This window comes from Chelmon rostratus, chromosome 6 (assembly GCF_017976325.1).
Source record: "Chelmon rostratus isolate fCheRos1 chromosome 6, fCheRos1.pri, whole genome shotgun sequence".
Classification (NCBI taxonomy): Eukaryota; Metazoa; Chordata; class Actinopteri; order Chaetodontiformes; family Chaetodontidae; genus Chelmon; species Chelmon rostratus.
Genome location: NC_055663.1, coordinates 9,895,920 through 9,912,426, shown reverse-complemented (window position 1 = coordinate 9,912,426; position 16,507 = coordinate 9,895,920). Strand labels below are relative to the sequence as shown.

At 40.7% G+C, this 16,507-nt stretch overlaps 1 protein-coding gene across 4 annotated transcripts in view; it reads right to left on the bottom strand.

Annotated features, from left to right (window-relative positions):
• abcc8 (ATP-binding cassette, sub-family C (CFTR/MRP), member 8) overlaps positions 1-16,477 on the bottom strand; it is a 61,321-nt gene extending 44,844 nt beyond the window's left edge. For 2 of the 4 annotated variants that reach the window (XM_041938240.1, XM_041938242.1), the window contains exons 1-5: positions 16,457-16,477; positions 8,420-8,582; positions 5,592-5,733; positions 3,637-3,758; positions 1,876-2,042 (exon numbers count right to left, since the gene is read on the bottom strand). In XM_041938240.1, coding sequence (XP_041794174.1) covers positions 1,876-2,042; positions 3,637-3,758; positions 5,592-5,733; positions 8,420-8,582; positions 16,457-16,477 — 615 coding nt within the window. Of the gene's footprint in view, positions 1-1,875; positions 2,043-3,636; positions 3,759-5,591; positions 5,734-8,419; positions 8,583-16,456 lie in introns of those variants that run through there. The other 2 variants (XM_041938241.1, XM_041938244.1) reach the window with 1 other exon arrangement.
• Between the last annotated feature and the right edge of the window lie 30 nt (positions 16,478-16,507).

The following is a 16,507-nucleotide window of genomic DNA, read 5'->3' as shown; positions in this document are numbered from 1 at the left end:
AATTAAGTAATATTTCATTTGAGTGATGCATTTACAAATACATGTTTTGATCAACATAAAAACTATTGAATCTCATTAAAAGAGCTCATTCAATATGTACTGCTAAACAGACAACAGACTTTCAACTGTGATCCAGTAAAAATACTCAGTGGGTTTAGGCAAAGTGCTTCAATAGACCAAGAGCAGGGCTTGAGGGGAGAATCTCTTTCTTTGCTGTTTACCCAAAGTGAGATTCAGTAATAGATGTGTGCTCAGTGCAGAGGTTAACAGGGGCAAACACAGAGAACTGTCCAGAGAAGAAACGGGAAAAAAATGCACAGCAGTCTTACATTTTCTCAGTCAGTGGTGGTTATTACAAAAGGCTAAAGTGGCTAAAAATGTACAAAATCAAAAGATGTGACCATGATGGGTTTATTGTGCAATATATTATATATATTATTATATTTATATATCTATATTTATACCACTCTCAGAATCTATTTTATGGATACTGTTGATCACATTACAGTCCCAGTTTAGTGTGGCACCAGGCTGGCATGCCTTTGAACCAGGTATGAGTCAGATGGCAGCCTGAGGCTCTGTCTGCTTCATAAAGCTGAGAGGACCTAGCCTTTGCCTTCCTGTAATAATCTTTATTTTTTCATTTTGTCCTTCATTTTATGATTCTGTGTGTTTTTTCCTGCCTTGTATTTACTCCATTTTCTTGAGAAGTTGGGATCTTTGTCCCTCCCCCTCTGGGCTCAAAACACTGGAACCGGAGATCGTGTAGTTGTGGAAAAAAAAGATGCCTAATCAACCCCAGCGAGGTTCAACACTTTAATACAAGCTAACATCACCTAGCAACCATAGCTAGCCTAACAGTCAGCAACGCAGATAACTACAGTGCTTCCTTTGTGACATTCTGGACAATGACAAGGAGGAAAGGTAGGAGCCAAAAAACCTCTGACAGTTTTTTCAGACAGACAAACACTGGAGCCGATGGCAATGAAGAGGAGTCTGCTAACACTCAGAGCTCCACTGAGTCAACGTTAGCCCAGCCTAGGGTCCACACAGCAAGCATCCGTCCTAACACCATCAGAACAAGGACAGCCCACTATCTATAATACTAAAATTACTTAAAACAGTAGTGAAGTTAAGAAGTAGTCACTGGTTAAATCCCATATAGATGTACAAAAAGAGACTGGATAAGTTGAACAGCAACACCAGTTCAACTATTGGTCAAGATTTTTACAGCTGAAGCAGAGAGGCAGAAGACACAGCAAGCGAAATGACTTTGGTGATCCCCTGACCTTTCATCTAGCACCATCGTGAAGTTTAAACTTTTGTTTTTGAATGGCCAGTCATAAATCATTGTACAGACATTCATGTCTCCTTCACTATGACTCACAACATAAACTCTAAACATCCAGTTCCATCATCACATCAAACTGTCTATTTGTCCAGTATTTGTGTGTTTTTGTTCCCTTAGAAATTAGTGTATAAGTCATGAGTATATGTTACTATCATTATCATCCACATAAAGCAAGCAATAATAGGAAAGGTAGAAAGTAATACTAAAAGAAGTTCAGAAATGTCATGAGAAACAGGCAGGTTCCACGTGACTCCTGACATTATCTCAACATCATACACATTCAAAACATTCAAAACAAACAATGGCAGCTGTCACCACCATCACCAGCACCAACACAAGTTTCCTAAAAACAAACATGCAGCATCATTGGATCCGATCTATTTCTAACACACCTAGGACAGCTTAACTGATCACTGACCACTGGAGCCATTTGGATTTCAGGCTAAAAGGAGAGGAGCTAAAAACAATCAGATGGTTGCACATGCCTGGACACACGTGACAACACTACACACACACACACTCACCCTGCCCAGAATGACATTGATCTCCACAGCTAGTAGGAGTCCATACAGCAGCACGAGCAGTCCTGTGATGCAGTAGCGTAGCTGCCTGGGGCCGATGCCATGCTCGGTGTACTTGGCAAACTTTATGGTCTTCATGATGAAGGCCAGCACCCAGTAGATCAGCAGGGCTGAGGAGATTGGGCAGTGATCAGAAAAAAAAACAGCAAATCACTGGACGAGCCAAAAAGATAAATAACCCAACTGTAGACAGATTAGAGATGGACTTGTACAAAATCTAGGTGCACTTTGTCAAAGTCTCAGTCACATTTCATATATATTTTCAACTGATGCTACATTTTGTTCATACATTTTGACTGTATTCTACTGAGTGATTCTTTCATCATTTTATTTCTTGTTTTAGTACTTTAAACTATTAACTATGATGTTTGCTCTATTTATTGCAGTGCCTTCCTCTGCTACTTCTCTTTTCTCGCCTTTCTTTCACCATCCTCTTCTCCCTCTCCTCCTCCCCTTAGATGACAACTGCAACATGTCAGCGATGTGTGTCTACCAGCTTTCAAGGTCAGAGTGTTTTGACAGAGTCACGTCATGTGAGTTCAACAGGTAACATGTTGACAGACTGATTGTGTAAACACCAGTAGAACATGAGAAAGCTGTCAGGGAAAGATTACAACAAGAGGGCAACAACACCACCCACTCTCTGATACTGTGTTTACATCTTTGTGATGAAGAGCATCTATGCCGTGAGGGTCACTGGCAGAGGCTCGATTAAAAAGACTGATTTCTGTTCATGTAACGATGAGCCCAACACCACTCCACCACTTCCTTCACGAGACTGTGATACAGAGACATAAAAGCCGAAGGCGGCTCTGTGACGTGATTGGAGTAGCAAGTCAAGCATCAAGACTTGAACACCAACAAATTAATGATTCAGGGGGAGGAAAGGAAATGAAACTATGAACAGTCAAGGAGAAGGAACAGGGTTATCACTACAGGAGCAATGATGAACCCAACGACGCTCCATTATGATAAAAACCAAAAACCAACAGACTGAGGTGAAGGGTCATACTGAAGTATTTCCCAGTAAATAGAGTTATGAATAAATAAAACTGGCTGAAAGCCGACCAAGAACACAATGTATGTTCTGATGTATTTCATATTTAACAGGAAGAGCATTACTGCATTGCTACTATGGGAATGTTCTATTAATTCTTACAGGTCATAAAGAATTGTAATGAAAGCAATCGCAAGCAACAAATCTATCCCTGTCACAAACACAGAAGCTCTTTCACCTCAAACTCACTCCTCATCAAAGCAGATAAATAATATCTAACCAGAGCAGTACAATTACACAGGATGATGTTGCCCTCAACCATTTTGCAATCTTATCTGAAGGTAATGAACCATTCATCTGTAAATGGCAGCACTGATCCTGTTGCCCTGTTTTATCATTATATCATTCTGAGCAGCTCATGCAATTTTAATGTGTTGCTGTTGTGAATTAGAGTCAGTTTTCTACTGCATAGTTTGGTTAATCCAGGCTTTACAAGCCCTGATTGTTATTCAGCATTTTTTTTCACAAGAGCTAATCAAATGTTGACGCTACAAAAAGCTCTGGATTCTTGTCTGACACCCTGACTGGACCTACCCAGACATCAAGGGGGTCTGTTTCTAAAAAAAGACTTGGGTTCAGTAAAAATTTAAAAATTAACATGTGAATGATTAATAAACAAAGGACAGCTGAATGTAAGAATACTGTACCTAATAGTAGTTTGGGGAAGTTGGAGGTCTCGATGTTATGATAGTAGATAATAGAGGTGATGCCGGCCATGAAGGCCAAACCTGCAGGCATGTACAGGTGGAGATGGAGGGATTGGCTGAACCTGCAAATGAACGTCAGATAGAGGAGGAAAAGGCTTTGAGTGAGCACAAAATAACATTAAAGGGTCAAAGTACCAGGGACATCAGGGGCCACTAACCACTATGGCTACCCATTAATCGAACAATTTCTTTCCTAAATTTTTCCTGAACAGGTTGGAGGATGTATAACCACATACATCTCATTACGACATGGATGCAAAAGTGATGAACCTGTTAAAAAAACATATTTGGCAAGTGCTTCATTATGCATGTACTGTGTGTAACATGTTACATATACACAGAGAAAGAGACACAACAACCATCCCAAGCTCTTTAGCGCAGCACTGACGTCAGTGCAAAACACCCAGTGAAGTGGCGAGCAGATGGAGAACTCTTCAGTTCACTTCAGTAACAATTACTCAGATGTGGCTACCCGCCTCCAGTACTGTAATCCTGAGTGTTTACTGGATCCTGTTCCACATGGACTCACGACATTAGACAACTAGAATTACCACATCGTGGTTGTACGACTCCACCAACCAGCCAAATTGAGGTCACAGTGAACTTGACCTTTGACCACCAATATTTACTCAGTTCATCCTTGAGTCCAAGTGAACATTTGTGCCACATTTGAAGAAATTCCCCCAAGGCGTTCCCGAGATATCGCGTTCATGAGAATTGGAGGGACTGACAACACAGACATAAGGCCACAGCTGTCGCCTGTGCAGAGGCATAACGACAAGAAGTTGGGGGATTTAAGGAGAGAAAGGGCAGAGGTGGATTCTCTATCCAGCTGTGTCTCCCCGTGCCTTCTGTCTTCATGACGCATTAACTCATATTTACCTCAGTAACAAAATCACAAGCAGGTTTAGAAAGAGCTGCTGAGTTTCAAGGTAGAGGATCAAACAGATTGGAACTAAAGGCATTCTTATTTCATTGGAGTTTCATTGGAGCACAGATTCAATGGAAACATTTTTTGTGATTGGAAAGAGTTGGTCAAAACACCTCTATCTGGCACTTTCTTGGTTGGTAGCATTCTGTGATAATAAAACTTCATTCTGCAAGTCCACAATAACATCTAGCAGCTTGTAATTTAAAGCAAGCCAAAAAAAGTTCATTTGTGAGCAATCAACAGCAAAGTACAACTCAAAGTCTGACCCCCAGTGCAAGATAGTTGCTAGTTGTTGAATCCTAACTAAATCATCATCTTTTTGTCTTAAGATTAAAATTATAAAAAAAAAAATATGAGGTATCACAAATCAGTATAGTAGCAGATATCCATTCATATTCATATATATGGCTACAAAACTGCTGTAACATTATAAGAGGCCTGCATCTCAAAAATTCAGCATGCTTCTGCTCCACGTAAATATAAACCATAATAAATTAATCAGACACTAAATGTGAATAAAAATTAAAAAAATATATATTTCTTAAAACGGTTTTTAAAGTTAAAATACAAACTTTAGCCATTTCCTACAGGCCATTATTTTGGATTACGATGGAGCCTTCATGCACTAGAAGAGAAAGAGTGTTGATAAATTTCCTCAGCTCAGCCCATCTCAGCAACACAGAGAGTTTAGAGTTAGAAGCTGCCATCCCAGGTGTAACATACTCTGAGAAACCACTGGGACTGAAACAGGGAAGCAGAAGTGGCCCAACAAATAAACTGCAGTATGGCTCACTATTACATTATTGTTTTTTTTCTGTTCATCACTACCAACTTAAAACTATTGATTGGAACAAGTTGTACACAGAACTTCTTTAAAGGTGAGTAAATGACTACATTTTTCTAACAGTTATGCCTAAAAGCTTATAGTCACATCATCAGCGTCAGGAGTTCATGGCAAACATACCCATCAGAGACGATGCCCTCCGCAATCTCACAGACGAGGATGAAGAGCAGGACGAAGGTGAGCAGCCAGCGCAGGTTGTGGCCAGGAAAGTGAAGCCAGGTGCTGTGGTGGATGTGGACCTTTGAACTCTGGCTGCCCCAGCCTCACACAGCAGACAGGAGATACAAAGCATCAGGGGCGTGTCACTTTAAATACACAGTCAGTAAAATGCAAAATGTAAAAGACAGATTTAAATGGCAAAACTAGGTTTGTTTTGTTGGCCATCGCTGTGAGTAGCTGTGAATTCTGCACAAAGAATAATGAAAACAACCTTGTGACCAGTTCTGACTGAGTGCTTTCTTCTCCCACTGCAACCCTGAACATCATGACAAAGTGCTGTCATATGCACAGCAAGGCTGAACGACTAACAGACAATAAACTCAAAGGATGGGTCTGCTGGGGGTAATGGCAGCCAGCCAGAGTCTGTAACTGTTCACAGTTAACAGACTCGGTGTCATTATCACTTTCATTACACTGCTGGATGCTTGGCAGGCAAGCTGGTGAGAGTGGCTAGACGGCTGCTGGCCTGAGACCTTTGAGTCAATTATTTCAGCTCTTTTTATGGCCACAACTTTTTTCTTTGTCATTTATCCTTTGTCCCTTCACTTTGCTACACTTTTGTCCCAAAGCAGACTATAATGTAACAATGATTCAGCCATCAAAGTGTGATTTATTTCATTAATGCGAGATTATGTAAATGACTCCTCTGAAGTTGGCAAATTAGCTGTCTGTGTTCTCACAGGCTGGCAATCAAACACACACACACACACACACGCACACGCACACAAACACACACACACACACACACACACAGAATCTGTTCCTGACAGATTCTCACACACAAACGTTTACTGTGCTCTCAAGTACTGTGCAATAATCAATATCACATTAACAGAAAATAAAATACATTACCCATATTGGTGTGCTGTTGTGTTGTTGGTTTGACAACAGTACAGAAGACTGAGGCTAACATATTAATGACTATTATGTTATTATAATAGAAGTAATCATTAGTATATAATAATATGACTTACATCTGAAATAATACAAAGTCAAACTCATTTTGATAGTCAATTGTCATTTTTTAGCAAATGTGCAAAACAACTCACTGGTTCCAGGTTCTTAAATCTGAAGTTGTGATGGTTTTCTTTTGGACTGCTGGTTGAAAATCTGAATATATTAGCTTGTGCTCTGGGAAACTGTGATGGACGTTTTTCACCATTTTCTGACATTCTATAGGCTGACTGAATAATTAATCAATAATTGAAAACTTGAATATTAACATATGAATTAATAATGAAAATAAGTTGCAGCTCTGAGGTACAGCTGACTGCCGCTGTAAAGCAAACAGTCTCAGAGGTGATGCATGCATCCACAGCACCCTCTTACTTTTGTTAGCCTTGATGTGACTAGCTGAACCAGCACTCTGAAGAGTAAAACATTACAAAGCTGCAGGGCAGAATATAGAACATAAACAGGACTCTGGATTAAGAGGTTTTATAAGGCAACTAAGAGTGGAGAGAACATCTTTCACACCCCTGAGGTGACAAAGTTATTTGTGAAAGCAGCAGAGCTCAGGGTGACCGGGGAAAGAGAGAAATCCCTGCAGCTTCCAGCGAGGTTCTCTTCGGCTACACTGCTACACAGACTCATAATGCTTTTTAATTATTTATTTATGCATTAGCATAGTTCAGTTGACGTTATTTGTACAAATAAAAGAGACAGAACAACACTAATAGTCTACAGCTATGCTAGTGGCTCAGACTGTACGTGTCAGCATGCTAATATGCTCGCAAAGATGGTGTTAACATGCTGATGGTCAGCAGGTATAATGTTACCATTTCACCATCTTAGTTTAGTGTGTTAGCATGCTAATATTGCTAATTAGTACTGAACACAAAGTACAGCTAGGGCTGATGGGACTTTCATTAGTTTTGCAGGTATTTGGTCATAAACCAAAGTATTGGGAAATTTAAATTCTGACCTGCCGATGGCGCTTGATGAACCAAAGTGATTACAATTTATCCTGAGGGGGGATGAAAGTCTGGTGCAAAGTCCAGCACATTCACATAATTTTGAGACATTTCACTCAAATCCAAAAATGTCAACCTCAAAGTTGCACTACATGTAAAGTTTGGGGATCATCAGTAAGCATGTTTCTCTGAGAAAGACAACAACAGGAACACTGTCAGACCAGTTGTATGGAGAAACTAAATGTTGTCCTACTTGACAAAAAAGATAAACTGCTTTCAAATTTCACTCACACACACACAGACATGAGAGCGTGTGTGTGTATGTGCGACTGCAGCAGCAGAGTGTGTGCAGCAACGCAGAGCTGCTGTTACTCACTGATGATGACACTAATAGAATGGCCAGCAGCCAGGAAGGGAAGCAAAGGAGGTGTAACCTAATGCCACCGCGGTGGCATCTGTTTGCCCCCGTGCACTACATTTCATCAGAGTCACACTTGCTTGCAAAAATGTTTCCAGCTCAATAAATATGTCCTTATATGCTATCATACAGGAGACTACTATATCTACTGCTGGTAGTCCGCGTCAAGTCCTGCTTGCTGGACAGCATATACAGCATCAAGCAGTAGTTTATCATCACATGGAAAAGTGAACAAGCTAATAGAGAGAAAACTGAGAAGGAGCGATGGACAGGTTGAAGCCCATCAATCTTTATTTCACTTTTGTGTGTGTGTGTGTATGTGTATGTGTGTGTGTGTTCTGTGCAGGGAGGTGTGGTGCAGGAAGAGGCTGGGAGCCTCACCTCCTGGCAACACTCACCAATGAAGAGGATGGGAAAGGTGATGAAGAGGAGGAAGACATGTGGCACCACATTGAGAGCATCCAGGAAACAGCCATTGTTCAAAACCCCACCATCCACATTGTAGGCCACCGAGTTATTCTCGTTCCCACAGAACGCCAAGGACATGGTGGAGCCAGGACTCTGCAGGGAACCGGCCGGAGGAAAAAGAGGAGGACCAGAGACAGAGGAAAGATTTTAAGCAGAGGCTCTCAGAGCATGTTGTCTTTTCAAAAGGAACACTGATCACGTCTTCAGTAGATCCAAGTAATTCCCAGAGTGACCTCCTTCCTGCTCCTAATTATTGGATCCAATGAGGGAGAGGAGACAGAGAGGCAGAGAGGGAAGGAGGGAGAAAGGGTGAGAGGCAGTCACAGTACAGTGCAGCAGCAGCAGCTCCCTCTCCTCTCCAGCAGTCTAAGCGGCTTTCCCGGCCATGCTGGTGAGAAACATCTGCATCCCGTCTGCCTGCAGTTTTCGGACATCCTCTAAGACTGAAGCCTCACTCGCGCATGGCGCTGCACAGCTCCACTGGAATGCAGTCATGCTCGCACACAAAAACACCCACATACAAGCAGCAGCAGCGGTGGCATTCTGAAGTGCACCTGCTATTCCTGTCTCTTTGCAAACGAGAGCTCAGTCGACCTTGGAGGACAAGGGAAGAGGGCGTATAGTGTGCAGGCAGGTTAGAGGACGGAGCTACAGAGCCGCCAGGGGGGCGAGAGCAGGAGGGAGCAGTGAATGATGAGGAGAGAGAAAGGAAAGAGAGGGGGGTATAGCCGCTGCATGAGCAATGTCAACGTCATACAAAGGTAGGTGTGAAGCATGAGCAAGCCCTCTAATCTAAATCCTAACACATTTTCAGGAATTACGTAACTCTACCCCTCAGTCATTTATTACTTTACTTCACATTATATCTACAAGAGCACTAAACAAGAAAGAGCACAGTGGTGACTGGATAACTAGGCTGCACACATAAAAAAATACAGACATTAAATATTAATGAATTCCCGGGATAGATGCATTGTGCGCCTGGTCCAGCAGAGAGGGATCCCGTTGCAGCCAATGGCAGCTGACTGAGGGATCAGCAAAGAGCCACATGGGAGTAGATTTTGATAATCCATGTACAGGCACAGACACACAGCCTTTTCTTGGTGGTTAAAATGATTTGTTTCATGTAATCCATGCCATGGTGACCTTCACATAATAACAGCAAGGAGATAAGCTTAAATGTAATGAACAGTCTGCATGAGTGTTTACACACAGTCAATTGCTGTTTAATAGGCATCAAATAACACAAGACTACAGTCAAAGATAATGTAGTCAGTTATTAAGTTATCAAAATGTGGTCCTGTGCTTCCAATAGCATTAACTAAACTGAGACCAACACTCATCAATAAAATGGGCACAAGAATCATACACTGTAAACAACTGATTGTGGCAAAATATTAATGTAAAATAGATAATTTGGTAAAAAAGAATTACAGCATATATTTTATAGGTTTTCCTATTATACACAAATACAGCAATTTTACGTTGTTGCTTTTTATAGAGTTAGTTAGTGTTTTGGATCAGACCAGGTTTGCTGTTAACCCAAAATTCAACATTGAGATTCTCTTCACTCACGCATTCAATAAAACCAGAATCAGAGTGGCAACAAATCAAAACGTTTATTAAAACTCATTAAAAATCAGAGCCTGAGATACAGATCTGTGTGTGTAATAAACAGTTGGACCAGCCACACTTTCAACCATTAAACTGCATTTTCAGTTCACTTTTTTTGACAGTTCAGTCCAAAAAGTCCTCAACTAAATCAGCCTTTACCTATTCCAATGATTATAGCTTTAATTGTAAAGATTACTTGTTTCAGTATGTTCTATCTCTTAAGATACTATATTAGCAAAAGGTGCACAATAAAAGATGAGGAACAATTCCCATTCACAGAGTGGAGAAGAGTCCTCATCTTTTGCATACAACTCATGCTGAAAGTCATTTTAAGTCCAGTACTGGCCTGATGAGAGAGGAGACATGAGGGCTGACAGAGTTGTTCTTGTCTTCACACTGACACTGGTTGGGTTGATTGCAGTGAACAAACTGAAATCACAAAATAACATGAAAAGAAATTTCATGAAAAAATTATGCTCACAACGGGGAATGTAATGTAGGGTCATAAGGGTTAAAGGGATACTTTGTTTTGTTTTTGCAACAAGATTATACACATTACTGACCAGTTGTGATACAGTTGCATCAACGCTGCAACAAGCACTCTGGTTGGAGATTTCTCGACCGGCCCTGGCTTGGAAGGACAACAATGGTGTCAAACAAAAAACGCCAAAATAACATTCACAACAGAATACACCATATTTAGTGTATTTAGCTGCTTCACGGTGCTTTGAGACCACACCTCACACTGGAACAATTTTGCTTGTGAAAAACAACAAACAACATTTTGTGACAAACACAGTTGTTCCAAAATAAGGGCTGGTCTAATATGTTTTCTATTGTGGATTACTAAAAATGGTTTTGCCACATTCGTTGGGGTTTAAAATGTTCTTTGGTAGTTGTCCCAGTTTGCTGCTGCTGTTGTTGGCCTGGTCGGGACTCTATGCCCTAGGTTATGTCCATGCAACTACATCACTACTGGCTGGTGGCTTGTACAATCTCAGTGTTTCCCCTGTAACTGTACAGGCCTGGTGGGAAGCCAACTGGAACCCCCACCAGGACAAAACATTCTTTTTTTAAATGGCAAAAATAACACCAAATATCCATTCCTTCAGAAATCAATAATTTGTGTTTGCGGGGGCCTAGGAAACTCTTAATATGATGATTACCAGCCACTGCCACTAACAGCGTTGGCACTATATTTCTTCTGTATTGGCATGAGTGCCACTATGAAATTTTCAGGGTTCCCACTCTTCTTATTTTCTATTACTTTTTCAGTTACGATCTAAATGATGGCTTGAGAGTTATCTTGACTGCCAAAATAGCACTGTATCTGTAACAAACAACAAAAAAAACACTAGTATCCTATTTCAAGCATGTACAGTAGTTACCTCTGAATGAATTCCAGTGTGCAAGATGCCTGCTCATGGTATGCCAGATTTAAATTGTAATAGCTCGACAAGAACGCTGCCATTATGGCCATGAAGCGGGGGTGTGGAAGCACCACCTGCCGCTCAATGCTCAGCATCCAAAGGCTTGCCATTGCACTCCACCTAAACACAAATACACATGTATGTTAATGCTGTTCTACTGTCTTCCACATAAATATATTCAAATGTTAGGCTGTTAAAGCAATGTAAGACATTAAGTCTTTGCAATGCTTCACAGAATACAAAATAAAATAATAAGAAATGAGCACAGCTTGATGCAACCAGGGTTGGCTGTGGCATGATTTCGAAGTGTTTCACTACCCACAACCCAACTGCTCTGCAGAGTGCAGGACGACCAGCAAACTTAACTTTACTAGAGTTAACTCAGCTGCTAAATTAGCATAGAATTGGATCCCAAATCTGTTCAGTTATAAAATCCCACATAAAATTATTACACAGTGCGATATAAATAAATATTGTCACCTGAAAATCGTCCTCACCTGTGTGTTGGTGATCAGTGGCGCTCACAGCGGGTGGTTTCCCTCTGCACCTAAATGATTCAGGTAGGCCATGTTAGCGAACCTCAAGTGGGAAACATTTGAAGACTTTATTTGCCTCGTCATCATTTACTAAAATGTAAAGGAACTTAGCAAACAGACTTTTCACAATTAAATGTTCTTCAGATAAATTCGGCGTCATGTTTCACAAAACCGAGCTCGTGGTGGAGGCGCTTATCTTACTGTAGGTGTTTCACACTGTCAAACAGTAAAGCTACACATCTTACTTTAGTTAATCTAACTGACGTTACAGAAGAGCTGTTAAAGATTAACATAAGACGAAATGGAAAATATTTCTTTACAAATCATGCAAAGTCATACGTTAATGATTTATACATTATCTCTAAAATTCGGCAATAGCCTAATGAAGTCTGGAAAGTATGAGGGCAGTCGACGGTCCCTGAAACCCAACTGCAGATATTATTTTATTGTATTTTCAGAGTAGTGGGCTTTTGCTTTCGGGATAACGCGCCGTCAGTCAGAGAGCTTTTGGTCTAATAAGACATTTTAAAACTATTGGTTTCACAATGCTTTGCAGTCCCATTATGGGAGGCTGACGTTACTGCATGTAGCTAGCGTTAGCTTCATTCAATATAGCTTTAACTGCTAGCTAACTTAATGTTTGCTAAAAACTGTGCAGATTGGGTGCTGAATCTCTTGGATACATTAATGGGAAAGTAAAGTCCCTCATACAAACAAAACATTGTTCTCACCAAAGTCCTGACTTCGTGGCCTTTCGTTGGCGCGCTCAGGTGGTCTGGTGTCCGCTTTGTGCCTGACGTTAAATGTCAACATTCGTCGGTTTTCGCGCCGGTGAGGTTCAACAGCTCCGCGTCAAATCCTTGATGTTGTCGCAGTTTTGAGATATGTGGGAGAGCTAAATTAGGCCGACGTTTCACAGTTCTGAGTCATCTAACTCAATAACAACAAACAATGCAATTGAGCGTGCGAAGGACGTAATGTATGTCCCACGCGCCTGTTTCTACTGGCATAGTTAGGGGCCGTCGTAAAAGTGCAATGCCATCCATTTCAACCTTCAATGACTTTTTCTGTTTTTCATACATAAATATCAAACCACTACCATGATACAGAGTGATAGCAGTTAAACGTTTCACACTTGTGAGAAATAAAATAAAAGACTCAGCAAAGCATTGTTATAAATTACATATTTCCTTAATTATGCACATTTCGAATATGTTATTTCAATAGCTTGCTTATGTATAAATGCATTGGCATCAAACCACTTCTCAAGCATCTTTCACAACATTCACAGCTGTCAGTTGGCATTGGTTTGAGATCTCTAAAGTAAAAAAAAAAAAAAAAAAAAAAAAAAACAGTGAATGCCAAATATTGAACTAACCTAACTCCCATAATTTGAAATGTGTAAGCTAACAATGTCCAGTTACATTGTACCATTATATCCAAATTACTGTGAATTTTCAATTACCATTAAACTACTTCGCCTCAGATTGCTTGTTGTAAACTCTCTCTAAAAATCATCTTGCTATCTTTATTCGGGGGCATGCAAACCAGGCTAATAAACAATTAACTTATGTTAACTGACAAGTTGAATCACATTTTAATTTGGCAGGTTATTTAGTTTCAACTTACGTTATGGATGAGTGGATGGACACTGCTGTTGCTCCTCTGCTTCCAGGATCTCATGTTACGCTCCTTTTTCAAACTGTCATGCACAACGTAATCCAATATCAACAGTATTTAACTGTATTATGCATCATCTACAGTCAGACCACAACTTGATGTAATCTTGCAATATGTTACTGGAAAAATGTTGCCAGCAACTGTAATTATTTTGGATATATCGTGCATTAACATCTAAAGTTAAACTTTTTGTGTACTGTTCCTGTAGAATTACTGCAGGATTTAGAGCAGTTTGTTACAGTGTACATTATTTTTTCCCTTCTATCTGTCTGCATTAGACATTGTTCTTCCAAAAATCTATTAAAACAGCTCTGACAAATGTTCTTGGTGGAGTTTGAAACAATGGGCACCAGATACTTCCTGAAGACAATGCAAACCTACAGACAGAAGGGAAAGCAGTGGCTTTTCACTGTGAGCACATAGCTGTGTCCACATTACTCCTTTAGTCTTTTAAGAGGCTTTCGTAGGAATATTATGCAGTTCTTATATTTACTGAAAGTCAGCAGGTGTTTTGGAAGTAATGAAATGGATAGAAAAGAGACACCAGGCATAGCTGAAAGAGAAGAAATTCCAGTTGACACTTTCCATATAGAGCGGGTACAGACCAAAGTCTTTATCTACAGACACCCAACAATTCTTTCATGAGCAAACACTTGGCAACAGTGGCGCGGAAAAACATCCTTTTAGCAAGCAGAAACTTCAAGCAGAACCAGGCTCTGGGTGGGCGGGCATCTGCCTCGACTGGTTGGATTGGAGATAGAGAGTTCACAGCAGCTGGGGCCATGTGCCCTCACCTGTCAAACATTAATTATCTCCTTACTTGGAAAACCATATTTATCCAGGTGATGGTGAACAGTTGGGCAAGACATGGGGTTCAGTAAATTAAACCAGGAGACTGAGTTCAACAACTGTTAATGAAAGTGGCACAGCATAGTCCTGGACTATACTGCCAACATCAAAGCCGCAGCTACAGAGAACATGTGTTTTTCATGCACTGTGGCAGTATTATCATTTTTTTTTACAGCTGGGATAACTGGCCGGGTTATGCTTCTGTGGTGCCCTACATTAGAGATTAACCCTGTCAATCATTTGATTGCCTGGGGACAGTTGAAACGTCAGTGTGTATTGAAAAAAAAGGATGAAAGTGGAAGTGGAATGGAAGAGCAGCAGCCACTCAGAGAGACCCTCAGAAAGGAAAAAGCACCATTTCAGCAACAGGAACTAAAGGTTGGGTTATAGCTGGAGGGGGGGCTTACCACAGAGATGGAGAACAGCGCATTTCTAAAATAACTGAATATCAGAAGAGACTCTGCCATTGTTAAGTGGTGACGTTTTGTCTGGAGGAGTACAATGAGGGACAGGAGTGAATGATGAGTCATGCATTGCTTTATGTGAATCTATTTTGTAGGTCTCTCTCTCACCTATTCAAAGAATGAAAGAGGAGGAGGGCTACTTCATGTACTTCAGATTTTCTAAAAAAAATCTGTCTGACTGTGAGACTGTGTTAACACAATGTAACAGCCCTGCTGCAAAACCAAAACATCCGATATTTCACACTCTCCCATAATTCGCTACTAGAAATTAGCCCAGAAAGAATCTGAGTGGTGTATGATCCAATTACAGTAGACACAGAGATGCCTTGACTAACTATGACCTGAAATGACTTGCACCATCACTAGATAGTCAGCGCCTAATTCAGGTCTGTGAGATTATCTATGCAAATGAAAATATTTAGGCCAGCCTTTCTCAGGGCCTCAGAGCGCCGTCTCATGGGTCACGGAAGCAGTGGCACTGTGAAATGGTTGAGAGGGACCGGGGTGCTGACAAGACAAGACAGTATGCAGAAGTAGCACCTCCGCGCAAGAAGTTGGTCTTTACTTTACAGGCCTGTACAGCAGTAAGATAGAGCCTTATTACGATCTCCTTAGACATGTTTGTTGCTTTATGCCCCAAATGTGTTGTAATAACAACACATATTCACTTGCAAATATAATTTAGTTCTAGGTCAGTGAGAACGTTATAATTATCTAGATGTCATTACATAAAAGATTTAGAAGAACTGCCAACTTTTAAAAGTCTTATTGAATTAATTTTTTCAAGAATTCACAGAAAAAAAGTCGAATTAAAATTCAGTTTGTGACGTTTGAATATCACCACCAGTCACGACACATCATTATGTGTTTCAGCCAGCTAACGACCCCTCAAAGGCAGTGACAGCAAATGGACTGGTTTTAGAAAGGAAAAAGTGATGTGGAAGAAACCCGTGTGATATATACAGTATATGACCCTGAATACATTAAACGAGGCTTCACAGTGGCAGACAGAGCTGCTGAGCTGAAAGCACAGGGGATGTGTTGAATGAGGTAAAATTCTGCCACAGCCCACTTTATTTTTTTCCCTTTTTTTTTATCATGTTATGTGTTTGTTCTCATTTATTTCGGGAAGTGGTCCTCTGAGTGTTTTTTAACAATCACAGCTGGGCCTTAAGGAACAGGTAAAGGTTGAGAACCTCTGAACACACACTCACATCACATAGATTACATACATACGTGCGTGCGTGCGTGCATGTGTGTGTGTGTGTAATTCATGATGTTGATGTCGATGCTAAGTGTGCATGTTAATGAAGGGCTAACAGAGCCGTGCAGTGTAACAGAGAGTATCGATCAGTGTGAGTGTGTGACCAGGTGACACACTCAGCAGCACTTACCGGCTTATATCGTGAGATCATGGTGTTTCAGCCGCGTTTCCCCGACTCTCT